The 15,127-nt window shown below is 42.7% G+C and overlaps 1 protein-coding gene across 1 annotated transcript in view; it reads left to right on the top strand.

Annotated features, from left to right (window-relative positions):
- kntc1 (kinetochore associated 1) overlaps nt 1–15,127 on the top strand; it is a 39,127-nt gene that overhangs the window by 11,495 nt on the left and 12,505 nt on the right. Inside the window, exons 24-46 of the mRNA XM_036143749.1 lie at nt 2,058–2,153; nt 2,298–2,401; nt 2,488–2,590; nt 2,681–2,815; nt 2,904–3,023; nt 4,232–4,304; nt 5,910–5,977; nt 6,081–6,382; nt 6,472–6,644; nt 6,994–7,094; nt 8,275–8,419; nt 8,521–8,577; nt 8,663–8,826; nt 10,535–10,639; nt 10,746–10,874; nt 11,176–11,292; nt 11,988–12,097; nt 12,228–12,447; nt 13,525–13,614; nt 13,703–13,868; nt 14,117–14,175; nt 14,598–14,805; nt 14,882–14,955. Coding sequence (XP_035999642.1) covers nt 2,058–2,153; nt 2,298–2,401; nt 2,488–2,590; nt 2,681–2,815; nt 2,904–3,023; nt 4,232–4,304; nt 5,910–5,977; nt 6,081–6,382; nt 6,472–6,644; nt 6,994–7,094; nt 8,275–8,419; nt 8,521–8,577; nt 8,663–8,826; nt 10,535–10,639; nt 10,746–10,874; nt 11,176–11,292; nt 11,988–12,097; nt 12,228–12,447; nt 13,525–13,614; nt 13,703–13,868; nt 14,117–14,175; nt 14,598–14,805; nt 14,882–14,955 — 2,919 coding nt within the window. The remainder of the gene's footprint in view (nt 1–2,057; nt 2,154–2,297; nt 2,402–2,487; nt 2,591–2,680; nt 2,816–2,903; nt 3,024–4,231; nt 4,305–5,909; nt 5,978–6,080; nt 6,383–6,471; nt 6,645–6,993; nt 7,095–8,274; nt 8,420–8,520; nt 8,578–8,662; nt 8,827–10,534; nt 10,640–10,745; nt 10,875–11,175; nt 11,293–11,987; nt 12,098–12,227; nt 12,448–13,524; nt 13,615–13,702; nt 13,869–14,116; nt 14,176–14,597; nt 14,806–14,881; nt 14,956–15,127) is intronic.

Raw genomic sequence — 15,127 nt, 5'->3', positions numbered from 1 at the left:
AATAGATATTCAGTCAAAGCTGAAAATTAAACTCATATTTTAACTGGTAAGTAGTTAGAATTATACCCAATAACTATAATAACTATAAAACTCATAATTTCAATACAATTAAAAATTTATATCCTGGAATGTGTCTTTAATTTAATACATTTTAAAGTTTCATACTATCTGATGTATTTTAAATTACTCTGCTAGTCCCATGTCACATTTATTCTTGTTTCCTTTTTTCTGCTGCGTCTACTCTGTAAGACGTTACAGTAAATGAAAAATGACTTGTATTTATGTCCTTTCACATAAAACAACACAAATAATATTTTTCATTTGTAATAAGGCTTTGAACATTAACAAAATGAAACCACGCTTTTCATTTGTAATATATTTAGAAAGGGTAGCGGGAAAAGGGTAGAGTGCCTTCTCCGGGTTGGGGAGGATGTGCTGCCCCTAGTGGAGGAGTTCAAGTATCTTGGGGTCTTGTTCACGAATGAGGGGAGGATGGAGCGGGAGATCGACATGCGGATTGGTGCAGCGTCTGCTGTGAAGCGGGCGCTGTACCGATCCGTTGTGGTGAAGAGAGAGCTGAGCCAAAAGGCGAAGCTCTCGATTTACCGGTCGATCTACGTTCCTACCCTCATCTATGGTCACGAGCTTTGGGTCGTGACCGAAAGAACGAGATCCTGGATACAAGCGGCTGAAATGAGTTTTCTCTGTAGTGTGTCTGGGCTCTCCCTTAGAGATAGGGTGAGGAGCTCAGTCATCCGGGGAGGACTCAGAGTAGAGCCGCTGCTCCTCCACGTCGAGAGGAGCCAGTTGAGGTGGCTCGGGCATCTGGTCAGGATGCCTCCTGGACGCCTCCCTGGAGAGGTGTTCCGGTCATGTCCCACCGGGAGGAGACCCAGAGGGAAGACCCAGGACACGCTGGAGGGACTATGTCTCCTGGCTGGCCTGGGAACGCCTTGGGATTCCTCCAGAGGAGCTGGCCCAAGTGGCCGGGGAGAGGGACGTCTGGGCCTCCCTACTGAAGCTGCTAGCCCCGCGACCCGACCCCGGATAAGCGGAAGAGGATGGATATATTTAGAAATTGGAAGATGATTCAACAAGGTTCCTACAATTTCTGGAAAAAACTTGAATTTTCCCTACTTCACTGCAGGTCATCCATAGGTGGAAAAGAGGGAAAAATGAGAGTTTGTTCTGCCAAGTAGCAGCTAGCACAGTTCTCAGACCATCCAGGGCAGATCGTCTCATAAATGGGCTTCACATATCCTGGTGGGGGCTCACCATTCCTCAATGGAACCCACCGTCTCTCAGTATTCTTTAAAGGACTACTTTAAAGAATACAAATGAAATCCTTCATTTGTGAAGGATCCCTACTTATATCCTATACTTATATCCTTTACAAATGGGGAAGGGAGCGGCCGGGTGGCAGCTGCAGTGAAGCTAGAGAGGCGCGGCTTGTCACACATCTTGTTTTGGTCTACAGACAGTAGTGAAATATCGCTTATGGCTCCTTTAAGGATGAATTTGTGGGGGCGGGACCTGACCAAGAACACAGATTACAGAACTTCTTGCAGATCTCTGAATTGCAAAAAAAAAAAATCCAGCAACACAGTGGGTTAATCCATTAAACAAAAGCCTGGAGTGCTTTTTATAGGAAGTCTTTAAATCTCTAAACCCTGTAAAACTTTGCAGCGTAGAAGCCTTTCAGTCTCTGCTTTGCGTTGCGGCTGTGCCCACTTCACTGAACACTCGGGGAAAACTAAACTGCCTTTTTTTTTTGCAAAATCAATTCTAACTTACTACTTTCAAAAATATAAATATTTCTAATAGAAGACAAACATATTTTGCATGTAGGAAACATTACCCAAAGTGATGAACCATTATATTGGTCTATTACATGTGTTCAGTCTCAGATTTGACAAATTTAACTCTTGAAAAATACTGTTTTTAGTGATTAAATATATAGAAACTCTGTAAGCTAAAGGTTTGTAACTTGATTAATTTATCCCGTGCCCTCCGGTACTCGGGTAGTTTTTAAATTCTCTGGTGTTTTTCTTATCTAGGATCTGTTGGAGCGCTGCAGCTCTCAGACCACGACGCTTTTCACAGGATGGGAAGCCAAAGCAGTAGCTGTGCTCGGCTGCATGACCGACACTGATGTGAGTTATAAATGATACATAGCAGGGGGTCGCCAAAGGTTTCTAATTCCCTTGTATTTTATGAAAACAAGCAACCTTAGCAGCAGCAGTAAGAACGAATAAACAAAACAAAAAAAAGAAAGTTGCTCTTTTTTACCCTACCAGCTTATGGTGGATGCCGTGCTGGAGATCATGCAGAAAGCTGTGGTACCCTGGAGCAATGTGGTGGAAAAACTCGTGCAGCAATACTTGGAGATGGATGGACCAAAGTATGTTTGTAAAACTCTTGTTTAGGAATTGTTTTAACCTACTAAAACCATCAATACATTAAGATTAAGCCTTTTTTTTCTTCCAGACAGGAGCTTTTGAAGGAGAGCTACCACATGATGGAGATTAGAAAACTTCTCAGAGGCTACGGCATCCGCAATTTCAGCCTCTCCAACAGCACTCAAGCTATGGTAATGAATTATTATTATTATCATTATGAGACATATGTCCTGTGTTGTGCCCCAGCTAATAAACAGCTGTATATTAACTTGTTTTGACAGTCGCTGATTCGATACATCCTGAAGCAGGACTTACCGACTTCTTTAGAAGACTCCCTGACACTAGCAGAAGCATACAAACTACCAACAGTACAGATAAATTATCTATATCTCACCCAGTTGATAGGCCAAAGCAAGGTGAGCTAAAACACGCATAATCACAAGGTTATTATTATTTTTTTATCTGTCTGTGGACGTGGGATGAAGTCTCTGGTGCTGCTTTCAGACTGAGGAGGTCCTGACTGTCCTGAAGAGGCTATCTTCTGCAGAGGCAGAGTGTGTGATCGAGCGTCTCACGTCGTGGGCTCGGCTGCAGCTGGAGGACAAAGTCCACATATCTGACGAGGTGAGAAGAGGACAGGTTCTGTGCAGCTTTAGCCAATAAGTCATTTGCAGTGCCTTGCAAAAGTATTCCCACCGACACGTCCACCTCAAGTAAAAGTCAGTGCTGGGTAATGACAAAATATCAAAATCAGTGACTTTAGCCTGGAGCACCGTCGAATCCATCACCTTTAAGTGAAAAGCACATGATAGTCAAAGAAGCAGCACAGAGACCAAAGGTAACCCTGAAGGACAGTAGACAGTAGACATCTTTATTGTCATTTTGTATGCACAAAGTGCGTACAGAACGAAATTTCGTTTGCATACAGCTTGAAAAATCACAGTATATTGCAGTAAATTTCAGGATGAAGATGCAGCAGCGATTTATGTAAACAATGTAGACAATGCAGGGGAAATAGACAGTGTGCGATTCACGGTGTCCAGGTGAGTATTATTTAAAACCGTGCAGATATACGAATGTGGTACAGAGTCCATTTTGTGCTGCTGAGACTGGAGGGTCTGTCCATAGGACCGCAATGAGCCGTACGCTCTGTAGAGCTGAGCTTCATGGAAGAGTTGCCAGGACAAATCCATTACTTGGTGTTTAAAAATAAGAAGGGGATGGACAAAGACCTGAAAAATACTGTTAAAACAAAAATTTAGTGGTTTTAGGGGGTACATTCAAATGTGTTGGAAGGGCCTAGTCAAAGTCCTGACTTAAATTTAATTGAGAATCTGTGGTTAGGCTTAAAGAATGCTGTTCACACGAGAAAACCATCCAGCATGAAGAAGCTGGAGCAGTTTAGCCCTGAGTGGCCAGATGTGGCGAGCTCACAGAGACCGATCCAAAACCACCTGTAGTACTGACTTTAGAGGACACTGAATTGTTCTGTTATTTTGGCCCATTTGTGATTTGCTTAACAGTAAAAAAAAAAAAAAAATACATCCTCAAAGCTGTAGACATGTTTTGTAAATGTAATTGTGCAAATTATCAAACAATCAATTTTTAATGCCAGACTGTGAGGCAACCAAACAAGAAAAATGCCAAGGGGTGTGAATACTTTTGCAGCCCACTGCACCTTTACGAGTGCCTTTGCCTTTTCCATTGGCTTTTTAAAATGATCCATGAACATGATACCGCTGGCTTGAACAGAAGGGGCCTAAGAAATACAATATACAGGATGCTTGTCCCATTTTAATGAACTCAGCTTTCTGTCACCTTGACCTTCACAGCACAAGAAGCACCAGATGGCCGTGGCTCAGGTGGCGGTGGAGGCTCTAAAATACCTGCATTTAATTCTGAAACGTAAGTGTTGTATAAAATTGTCAAGGCTTTATGTGTTTCACAGTCACGCAAACACTTTGTGTTTTTTTTTTTCTGTGTGATATCTAAAAGGCTTTCCCACAGTTATTCCTTTGAGATCATTTTGTCTCATTCTGGGCAAATCAGCTATTACCCCTAGTGTTTATAACTTTGATTTTTTTTTAAAAATCCCTCATAACGGAATAGGAAAGCTTTCAAGGCTTACTACTTCCGCTCACTTTCAGCTGGAAGCGCCATTTAAATTTTAAATGGGTCCAAAGGCGTTGGGCTAAAACTAAATAAGGTGCTTCAGCGACTACCTTTTTGTTGCTTTCTTTCAAATATGTCTATCCTAAGGAATTTAAACGATAAGAAAATCCATTGCATGTCTACATTGAGCCCATTGTAAGGACAGTCCAGGTTTTTAAAGAAGAGAATGCATTGTTCATTTGTGCTGCGTGTCTATTTATCACGGTGGGACAATAAAACCTGCATAACTGGGTTGACAAAGTTCATGTGTCAAGAAACAAAAACAGTAACACGGTTACGTAAAAGCACGAGGTTGGACTCACTGGTGGGACAAGTGGTGCGCCTCGGTACGTCTTCGCCCAAGATTGTCTTGTAAATTCATTTTAATTGTATTTTTTTTTTTTTTATTTATTCTATTTACAAACATCAACAAGTCCAAACAAGGCGAGACCTCACTATGGGAGATGTTGGTGCAAGGAAAGTTCATTCATCAACTATTTCTTAAACAAATCATAACGAATGAGCTGCAGAGGGGAACTCTGGAGGAAAGGCTGAACGCAGACTGGCACAAACCAAACACAGTCATGGATGGAGACGCTGCTTTCAACATGTAGTCGCTTGTTCCTCTGTATCAGCTTTCTTTTTATTATTTTTTATCATGAACGTTTCAGATCATCAAACTAATTTTAATTGGAGAAAAACAACCTGAGTGGAAACAACTAGCAGTTTTCAAATAGTGACTTCATTGACTAAGCAAAAAACCTATTCTTACCAACCTGGCTTTATGAAATAAAGTTAAATCATCAATTAACTGCAGTTAACCAAGTTTTATTTTTTTTATGGGGGGAAGCAGAGTTTAGTTCAGTAGCGATGGCCAGTACAGATTATTCTTAAATCAAACTGACCCTGTCAATCAACAAGAAGTAGGCAACGGCATCTTAAAAAGCGATGCATAACACTCCTATCTATCTGGGAAAGGCATTAGCGCCATTTCTAAGGTTCTGGGATTCCAGTGCGACACAGTTGGAGCTGTTATTTAAAAACAGAGGAAAACATGAAGCGATGGTGAACCTTCCCAGAAGTGGCTGGCCTGTCATAGTTACTGCAAGAGAGACCCGGATGTCACAGAATTATCTGAAATATGTCAGTATGACAAGAAAGCAACAACTGAAGAAAGTCAGAAAGAGGACAGATGGTGATTCACAGCACTGCAGGTTGTAGCCGCACGTTCAGCGGTTTCCTGTTTCCTGGATCTCCAGCAGCCTCACAGATCTGAAAGCTGATTATCCAAACAAAGGTTGTTAATAAAGCATACGTAAACGGCCCACACTTGATGCCAGTTATCTTTGCCTGTCGCAGACAATCCTCTCAAAAGCATGGAGTGCGAGCACAACCTCGTCATGTTCAAGGCCATCGCCCACCTACAGGTGACCTTCACTTAAACTATTATTATTATTTATTTATTTTTAGCATTCCCTAATCTGTCCTTTTGAGTTGTGACACCGGTTTCCCTTCTAACCGCTTCCTCAGGAAGATTTTGATGTGTTCTTCACCCCTTCCAACTACGAAGATCCCAACATCAGAAAGCAAATCCAGGAGCATCACATCACGGCGTATGAAAACACCCGCGCTCGCCGTCCGTCCAAAGGGAAGGCTTTGTCCGCCCCGGTCGTGGCGAATGATCCGGACGGGAAGACCAAGACCATCTCCACGGAAGCTGGCCTGCGGCGGCTCGGCAGGCAGCTGCAGCGCACCGAGCAGGAGCTCTGGTCCGACCTGGGCCTGCGCGCTCTGCACGCCGGGAAGGTGGAGAAGGCCCTCAAAATCTTCAGGTTGGGGAGGATGGAGCTCATTGGTTGTTACCGAGTCGGGGCGCGAGGTGTTTACAGGACTGAAGGTTGTTTCCTGTTCGTGTCTGCAGCGAGCTGTACGAGCATCACTACAACAGCAACACGGGGAAGGTTTTGTTCACCGCTGCCAAGAAGCTGTGTCAGATGCTCCAGGCGGACATTCCCATGGTGATTCCTGAAGGGATGGATTTGCCTGCAGTCATCCACGATCTGGCCTGCCAGGCCATCACTTTGTGCAACTCGGGTAAAAACTGCATAAGAACCATTTCTACCGTTCAACTGGCTTTTATTTAGGTAAAGATTGATGTTTATTCTCACTACAACTGGTATTTAACGTCATCTTTGTTTGTTTCTTTTTTTTTCCCTATATGTGTGTGTGTCCGTTACAATTTAATTATGTAAACACGGGAAACATAAAAAAAGAAAGCTTTAGTACACCAGGACATTAAAAAAAGTCCTTGAATTAAATTTAAAATCGTTATCTGGATTTCAGCAAGATTGTCTTAGTACAAGGTTCACACCTCCAAACATTGTTTTTTTTTTTTCTTGTACGATGCAAAATTCCCAAAAGGTGATTAACTTAATTGTTCCAGACCTGCTTCTGGACTGCCTGGAGCTTTGCAAGTGCACACGGATCGCCATGGACGTGTATCATCAGTGCCAGTTATCAGACGATTATGGATTCGCAGCAAAGGTCAGTGTTTCCATACGCAGCGGCTTGCAGAAGCATTCCCACCCCTGAACTTTTCCACATGTTGTCATGGTACAAACACTAATGTCAAAACTTTTTACCAGGATTTTGAGATGGATCAACTCAAAGTAGTGTATGATTGTCAAAGTGAAGCTGAACGATCCATGTTTTAAAGTTTAAATGAAATATCTGAAAAGTGTGGCTTGCATTTGTACTTAGCCCCACATGAGTCATTAGATTCCCCTTTTGTTGCCGTTAAAGCCGTGAGACTTTTGGGGGGTGTCTCTGAAAGTTTGGCCCAATCTTTGCAAAATTGCTCAAGCTCTGTCAGACTGGATGGATATTGGTAGTGATGAGCAAAATATCCAGTTAGAATATGAAAGAATATGCTTTCATCTAAACAGTTGACGGTCCGGTTCTATGTTTGTGATTGAAGAGGCGCTGGAAGAGGAACAGATCACCCGCTATTACCATCTAATGTAGAACAGATTACTAGATCAATGTTTGCTTCTGTGCTTTTTTGTCTCTCTTGTTGTGTCTCTGTTCTGTCTTCTGTAAACCCCAGTCGGTCGAGGCAGATGACCGTTCATACTGAGCCTGGTTCTGCTGGAGGTTTTTCCTTCCCGTTAATGGGGAGTTTTTCTTCCTACTGTCGCTTCATGCTTGCTCAGTATGAGGGATTGCTGCAAAGCCATGGACAATGCAGACGACTGTCCCTGTAGCTCTACGCTTCTTCAGGAGTGAATGCTGCTTGTCGGGACTTTGATGCAATCAACTGGTTTCCTTATATAGGAAATTTTTGACCAATCTGTATAATCTGATTGAATTTGACTTTGTAAAGTGCCTTGAGATGACGTGTTTCTTGAATTGGCGCTATATTGAATTGAAAATTGAATGGAATTTCACACACAGATTAGTTGTTTAATAACTGGGTGACCTTGCAACGCAACTGGTGGCACAGGACTTTATTTAGGAGCATCAGAGTTTAAGGCACCCGTTTTACATTTTTATGGTTAAAACCATAATTTTTTCCCCTTCCACAAATCAATAACTGTAAATCCCTAAAGAAAAAAAAACTGGTTTGGGTTGCAGTGTTGAGGGAAACAAAGAAATGATGAGAAAAGTTAGTTTAAATATGCTGAGTGTTTTAAAATTGGCTTTATTTCTGTTTTAATTGTTGCAGGACTTGAGTCTGGAGGCAGAAAAAGATTCTTACTCCCAGCTGAGCTTCCAGGACGTTTTTAATGAAGACTGCATTGTTTTGGATCCAGTGTCCGTTCTACCCGTGCAGTACGAAATCACCAACTGCCTGTTGCCTATTCCCCACGGTACAAAAAAAAATGATATTCATCTCTTGACACAGATTTATCTGATATCCGCTCCGTTCTGCGGCCCAATTGTGAAGCTGTGACGTGTTTTATTCTTGCAGACACCAAACTGTTTCCGCTGGACTGTTCCTGTCTGTCTCACTGCTCCTTTGCAGACGGTAGGGATTTTTCTTGCCTCGTCATTTTTTCCCCCCCTCCCCATCGTCAAATAAAGGCGTTAACCTTGAGTGTAACTTGGCACAGGTTCAAACCACCTGCAGACCCTCGTGGACCCGCTGACCAACATGCTGCAGATGCTCCAGGAGTGCAGCCAGCTGGAGTTGGCCCTCCGAGTGTTCGTCAACTCCTACGGAAGCTGTCTGCAGCACATCACCTCCAATATCATGGACACAAAGCTCAGTGTTCAGGTATGACTGACCTATGCTGTGTTTCCTGAATAACTATCCCATTTGTTTGGGTCATTTTTATTATTATTTATTTATAACAAGGATGCAATATTTACAAGATGGTGCCCCGGAGTGGAGCCTCGCTCCTTCGCTCTCTTGCACTTTGCATGTTTTGCTGTTTATTCTGCTCTTTGCCACCATTTGCGGATCACTTCTACTAGAGTGCAACCCCTAAACACCAGCCAGTCCTCTTTTGGCATTTTGTTCTCCATTTTTTCATTGGTTGGCGGCGCTCTGGGATTTTCGGCCAGGGAGACGCCGCGCACGCTTGCCTTCAATCCACCTGGCTAATGTCCACCCCCTGGCTAATAAAATGGACAAAGGACAACTTGTCTAAAAACTTCCACGGATCTGCCTCCCCGTGTTTCCTCCTGGCTCGGTGAGGACAACCGGCACAGCGCACTTCAGATGCAGAGGATCCGGCTGTTTCGTGCAGACCGCAGCACAGAGCTCTCAGGAAAAACAAGAGGAGGTCGAATCCGCTTTTATATAAATTACGGTTGCAGTGCAGTGTTAAATAAGACATTGGTCACTAGAGTCACTTTTTCTAGACTCTAGTTCTCTTCCTTTGTTTCGGCCGGTGTTTATATCCCACCACAAGCCTGCGCAGCAGAGGCTGAAAAACAGTTTGCCGAGCTGATAACAGACGTGGAAAAAGAAACATCCAGACTCTCATCCTTTGTCTTTTTTTTTTTACGGCACAAACCTTTCTGATGTACGTCCAAAATACAGACAGCTTATTTTTTTTTTAAAGCGTCTTTTTGGAAGGACGTGTGTGCAGACCTTTTCCACATATAGCAACAATAAACCATGGTTCACTTCAGTACTGAGTAAATTAGGGGCGCCGCATGGAGAAGCTAAAAAGCAGCATTTTGGTTAACGACCCTGCTGCTTTTTGGGAAGCTTTCAGTCAGAAGTCCAGGAAGGCTCCGGGACCTGACGACGTCTCCCCGTCACGCCGTGTGCTTACCAACTGGCCCCCACATCTTCACGCTGAAGGGGGGACATCACACAGCCCAGAGACCTGTTCAAAAATCAAACACTTCATCATCTTCCTGATCCCAAAGAACCACAAATGACCGCACCTCAGCAGAGCCGCCTGTGAAAGGCCTGAAGTTTGCAGACGACCCTCCTGTGGATCATTTCCGGTTTCTAGAAACCACGCTGTCTCGGGGACCTGAGATGCTCTTCACACACAGGCGCTATGCAGAGGACGGCCCAGCAGGGACCGTACCTCCTGCAGCGACCGCAAATAATGCAATTTTAGTTTTGCCTCCTTTTAAACCTTTTACAATGTATGCCTTCACTGCAAAAACAAATCTTAAAATAAGTAAAATGTTCTTAAAATTTGGGTTTTTGTCCTTGAATTGAGCAGGTAAATGATATTATCTGCCAATGGATTGAGTATTTTGAACCCTAAAATAAGATAATTAGACATCCTGTACTTGAAATAAGACGATGGAGATGAGTTGTTCCGATTTTTGGTGCAAAAATCTTATTCCGTTGACAGATCATCTTATTTACCTGCTCAAATCAAGGACAGATACGCTCATTTTAAGAAAATTTTACTTATTTTTAGTTCAGTTTTTGAAGTGTTTTTGTTTGTGGTATAGATCCAGAGCAACGTTCATGTAGTTAAAACATTACTCTGGACCGTGTCTATTTTCAGCTTTACAATAACCAGGATCTGAAGAAGTACAACGTCAGCCTGAGTTATGTCAGAAACACAACGGTATCCACGCTGAACGCTGTGGCTTTGGGCCTTTTGAACAAGGTGAGCGTACAACGTGTTTTTATTTTTTTCCCGAAATTAAAGCTTGGGAAATTCAGTTTTTGAAGGTGTTTTATGTTTATTATGTCTTTGGTGTTTTGGGCTTCAGGTGTTTAATTGGAGAGTGGTCGACTGTGATTTGGCCGTCGGTCTTTGTACACTCCTACCCAAAGCAGAAGTCTTCAAACTGTTGTGGAAAGTTATAGACAACACCTGGCAAAATTATGATAAGATCCTGGTAGGTATCTGATCTTGTTTGTTTTATTGTCTTTGATTTGTTAAATATAAAGAACTCAAGATGAATATTTTCCCAGCTTTGTTTTTAAAGCTAAGCTCATAAAGTTAGCAGATTGATGCGATGTTCCTCAGTCTGCATTAAAGCACACTATTTGACATCTTCCAGTATATTTCCCATGTGATTTGCCTCGTCAGGTTAACTGTAATATTTAGAAAAATTTTTTTTTATTATTTAGGCATGTTTATCCTCCTGACTGTGGTAACTATAGAAAGTCTGTGTGTGTGTGTGTTGGTTATTTCAGGCGGTGGCGGAAATCGGGGCCAATTTGTGCAGTTTATATAACGAGCCAGAGGAGCAGAAGAAGTTTCTCTCCGTCATCACGGACGCAGAGTGGGGAGTTAAGCTCGGAAAGTTGGGGGTAACACGGTTCTTATTTCTGCTCCAGATTGACTTCCTTCTTAAGTTATATGTCGTGAAATACCGCGGAAAAATAAAATATTTTTTGTCACTCCTTCCATAAAGTGAAAGACGCTTAATATGCAGATTCAATACATTGGGTAAAATATTTTAAACCTCTTGTTCTTGTCATTTTGAAGAAATCCATAACTGAAAATCCACAACTACACATAAGGACCTTTTTAAATGAATAAAATAGCCATAAGCCAAATTAAATCAAATTTGGTAAATCCCTGAAATTCGCTCAACGTTTCAGGGATTTACCATCGCATTCCTCTCCCCTGTGTTTACCAGGTTGATGTGTACCACAGATTAACACATAAACTGTGACAATGTGTGAGACGATCATTTAAATACCGCGGTGACACGCTGCATAATGCAGCACCGTGGGTGATTTTCAGGGATCAACCTGCTGGCCCATGATCAAGACTTAACTAATGTGCCGGGTTAGACTCCATAGAGGATTGCAAGTGTTACGCATGATTTTTGGCTTGAAATGTAAAAAATTAAGGCTTAAATTATTCTATTCTTTGTATAATGTATGTATTTGGTACAAGTTTTTCTTTCTGAAAGGAGTGACGCGAAATATTGAACTTTGTAACGATGTTCTCATTTTACTCGATTTACCTGGGCGCCCCATGTCTTCCTCTATCCCAGATCTCCATCCAGCCGGTGTTTCGTCATCATCCGGAGATGAAGCTCTGTCTGATCCCTGAAATGGTGAAGAACAGGAGGATCACCGCTGACACTATCCTCCAGTATTGCAGGTCAAACACCCACCTCCTCACATCGTGCCTAATCAGCTGTAAAAAAAAACAAGAAAAAAAAAAAACATCTTTATTTTTCTAAGAGATTATATCATCTTATTCTGAAAATGGCCCCTTTGTCGGTCTGCAGTGCTTTTGGTCTAGACCGCGATTGTGTCATCAACCAGTACATCACCACCATGCTGCTGCTCCAGGAGGACGACGACAGCAGCTCAGGCGACGCTGGCTCAGGCCCGGATGAGGGGCAGCCAATAGGTGACGAGGAAGTTCTGGAGCGGGTCCTGCAGATTATCCCCATGTTGAACAGCAGCTCCGAGCTCACCAGCAGTCTCTGCGCGGCGCTGTTTAAGGTATCAGCACTGCTCATTATTGTTAGAGGTTACACTTCCTGGTTTTGAATAGAAAATGCTTCTTCTTCTTTTTTTTTTTTCTTTTTTTTTTGTAATCAGTGTCTTAAAAACAGCTAAGCAATGTTCAATTCAATTAAATTTTATTTATATAGCGCCAATTCATGAAACATGTCATCTCGAGGCACTTTATAAAGTCAAAATCAATCAGATTATACAGATTGGTCAGAAATTTCCTATCTAAGGGAACCCAGTTGATTGCATCAAAGTCTTGACAAGCAGCATTCACTCCTGCAGAAGCGTAGAGCTACAGGGAGAGTCATCTGCATTGTCCATGGTTTTGCAGCAATCCCTCATACTGAGCAAGCATAAAGCGACAGTAGAAAGAAAAACTCCCCCATTAACAGGAAGGAAAAACCTCCAGCAGAACTAGGCTCAGCATGAACGGTCATCTGCCTCGACCGACTGGGGTTACAGAAGACTATCACTGAATATATCACTGAATATCACTGCTGCAAAGTTCCCGGTGGGTTGCTATGTCCCATTCTTTGCAATAGGGAAAGAAGGGGACATTGAAATAAAGCTATAACATTTGTTTATGATCATTGGTTGATTTCATATCACTGCTGAATTACTTTGCTGCACAGTTCCAGGGGCTGAAATTGGAGAAACAGTGTTTTGAAGACAGTTAAATATGGCAGAATCTCTTTAATGCACCATTACCAGGGTTTTCATATGCTTTTTTTTTTTTGGTACAGGAACATAGTGCATTGGAATATGCAGTCACGTAATTATTTACCAATGATAGTCTTGATTAATGCAAGCTCAAAGTATATGCACAGTTTCCACATTTTAGAAATTGGGGCGGGTGGGGGGTCGTCTATTGCCATTGATGTATATTATTACCGGTAATATAATAAACATCAATTGGCTATTGCTTTAATAAGCCATATTTAGTTTCCACTCTGACCACTAGATGGCGGAGCAATGCTTCCACTAGATCCCCCCCCCCAGTTTGAGAAGCATAGTTAGCAGAAGCTTTCCATGTGGTCTAACCTTTGCAATGGCCCTCACATCCAGCTCAGCCCCTACAACTACGAGCGGATCGAAGTGGTGCTGAAGATCTTGGAGGCTGCAGACGTGAACGTGACCGCCTTCTCCATCAGCCAGGTGAAAGCCAGCACTCGCTAATTACATTTTAAATAAAGCCCGTGCGATCTGTCGTACTCACTGGGAACATTTTCATTTGGTTTCAAAGACATCAGGCCTCCTTCAGCACCTGAAGTCCTACAAGAGAGTCTCCCCTCCCTCAGACGTGGAGAACGTGTACCTTCTGGAAAACGGCCTTCTGCCGAACCCCTTGTCCAGCAGCAGGCTGCCTTTCCACCTTCTCATGCAGACCAAACATTTCTGGAAGATTATCTGTGAGTTGACCACCAGCCTCCGTTTTGAGATATTTTATAATTATAATTTAAGCCGGACACGAGACCCTTATTTAGCTCCCAGTTGGAAGGAAACTAAATGAATCAGTCTCTGAGCTTTATTTGTCCCTATGACTTGGTATTTAAAGCCTCGGTGAGTAACTGTCTGAACAGATTCCCCACAGATAAATTAAAGCGTTTCTTTGTGCTTTGTGTTAAAGCGTGGGGTTAAAAAGTATTTCTGTTTCTAGCTCCTGAGCTGAGTGAGGAGACGTTCCCCACACTTCTCCTTATTAGCAAACTGTTGAAGGTAGGTTTCCAGAATAAAAATCTAACCTTTGCTGTCTGAAAACCATCTCCATATCCGCGGGCATTTTTATTTTGGTTATTTCTCTATCATCTATTTGTCCATTATCTGTCCCTCTGTCCATTAGGGCCATCCGTTCATCTGTTTCTCCAGTTAGCTGTTTTTTTTTTCTTCTTTTTCTGTACATCTATCCTTCAGTCCATTGTCCATCCATCTACGCTTCTTTCCTCCTTTCCTTTCAGCTTCTGTTTTTCCAGAATCAGCAATTATATATTGCAAATATGACAACAAATGGGCCAGAAGGCCTGAAGCCTCTTTAGATCTGAGTCTTGTAAATGAAAAGAGAGGGAAAAAAAAGTCAGGAAATATTGCATGAAATGTCCGTGCAGTCGTGTAAGGTGTGAACGCTCCCTTTTTTTTTCCAGGTCAGGCTCGATAGCCTTTACATGTCGGCAGCAAACCACGTGTTTGAGAAGATGAAACCCTCCATCTTTGAGCAAAGGAAGAAGGGTCAGGGCTGCGGCAAGGAGATTCTGAAGGTGACCGAGACCATGAGGAAGTACATCGAGTGCATCCAGAACCTGGAGTGGGCCGTGGCCACCGCCCACAAGATCGCACAGGAGCTTCCGGCAGGTGCGAGCCGCGAATTGGCCGCTGCTCTGCGCTGTGTGGCTGTACATGCGTCTAATTGTTACCTGCTCCTCTGAAGGCTCGGAGAAGACGCAGTTTCTTCAGTTCTGTCTGGGTCTTGGAGAGATGTGGCTCAAAGATCCGAATCTTGAGGTCTGTTTTCCTGTTTTTTTACCTGCAGATACATTTATTATCAGATTCATAGATCCATATTTATCTTAACAGCAGGATGGTAAAATAAGAAACAATCTACAAAGCTCACTGTTAGACCCTCAGCAGAGTTTTATCTGTGGGTCAGCCAGAATGACCTCTTCTGTCCTCGCAT

Source organism: Fundulus heteroclitus, chromosome 12 (genome assembly GCF_011125445.2).
Source record: "Fundulus heteroclitus isolate FHET01 chromosome 12, MU-UCD_Fhet_4.1, whole genome shotgun sequence".
NCBI classification, from domain to species: domain Eukaryota; kingdom Metazoa; phylum Chordata; class Actinopteri; order Cyprinodontiformes; family Fundulidae; genus Fundulus; species Fundulus heteroclitus.
Note: the sequence above shows the minus strand (reverse complement) of the source record. Positions and strands in the feature narration are given on the sequence as shown.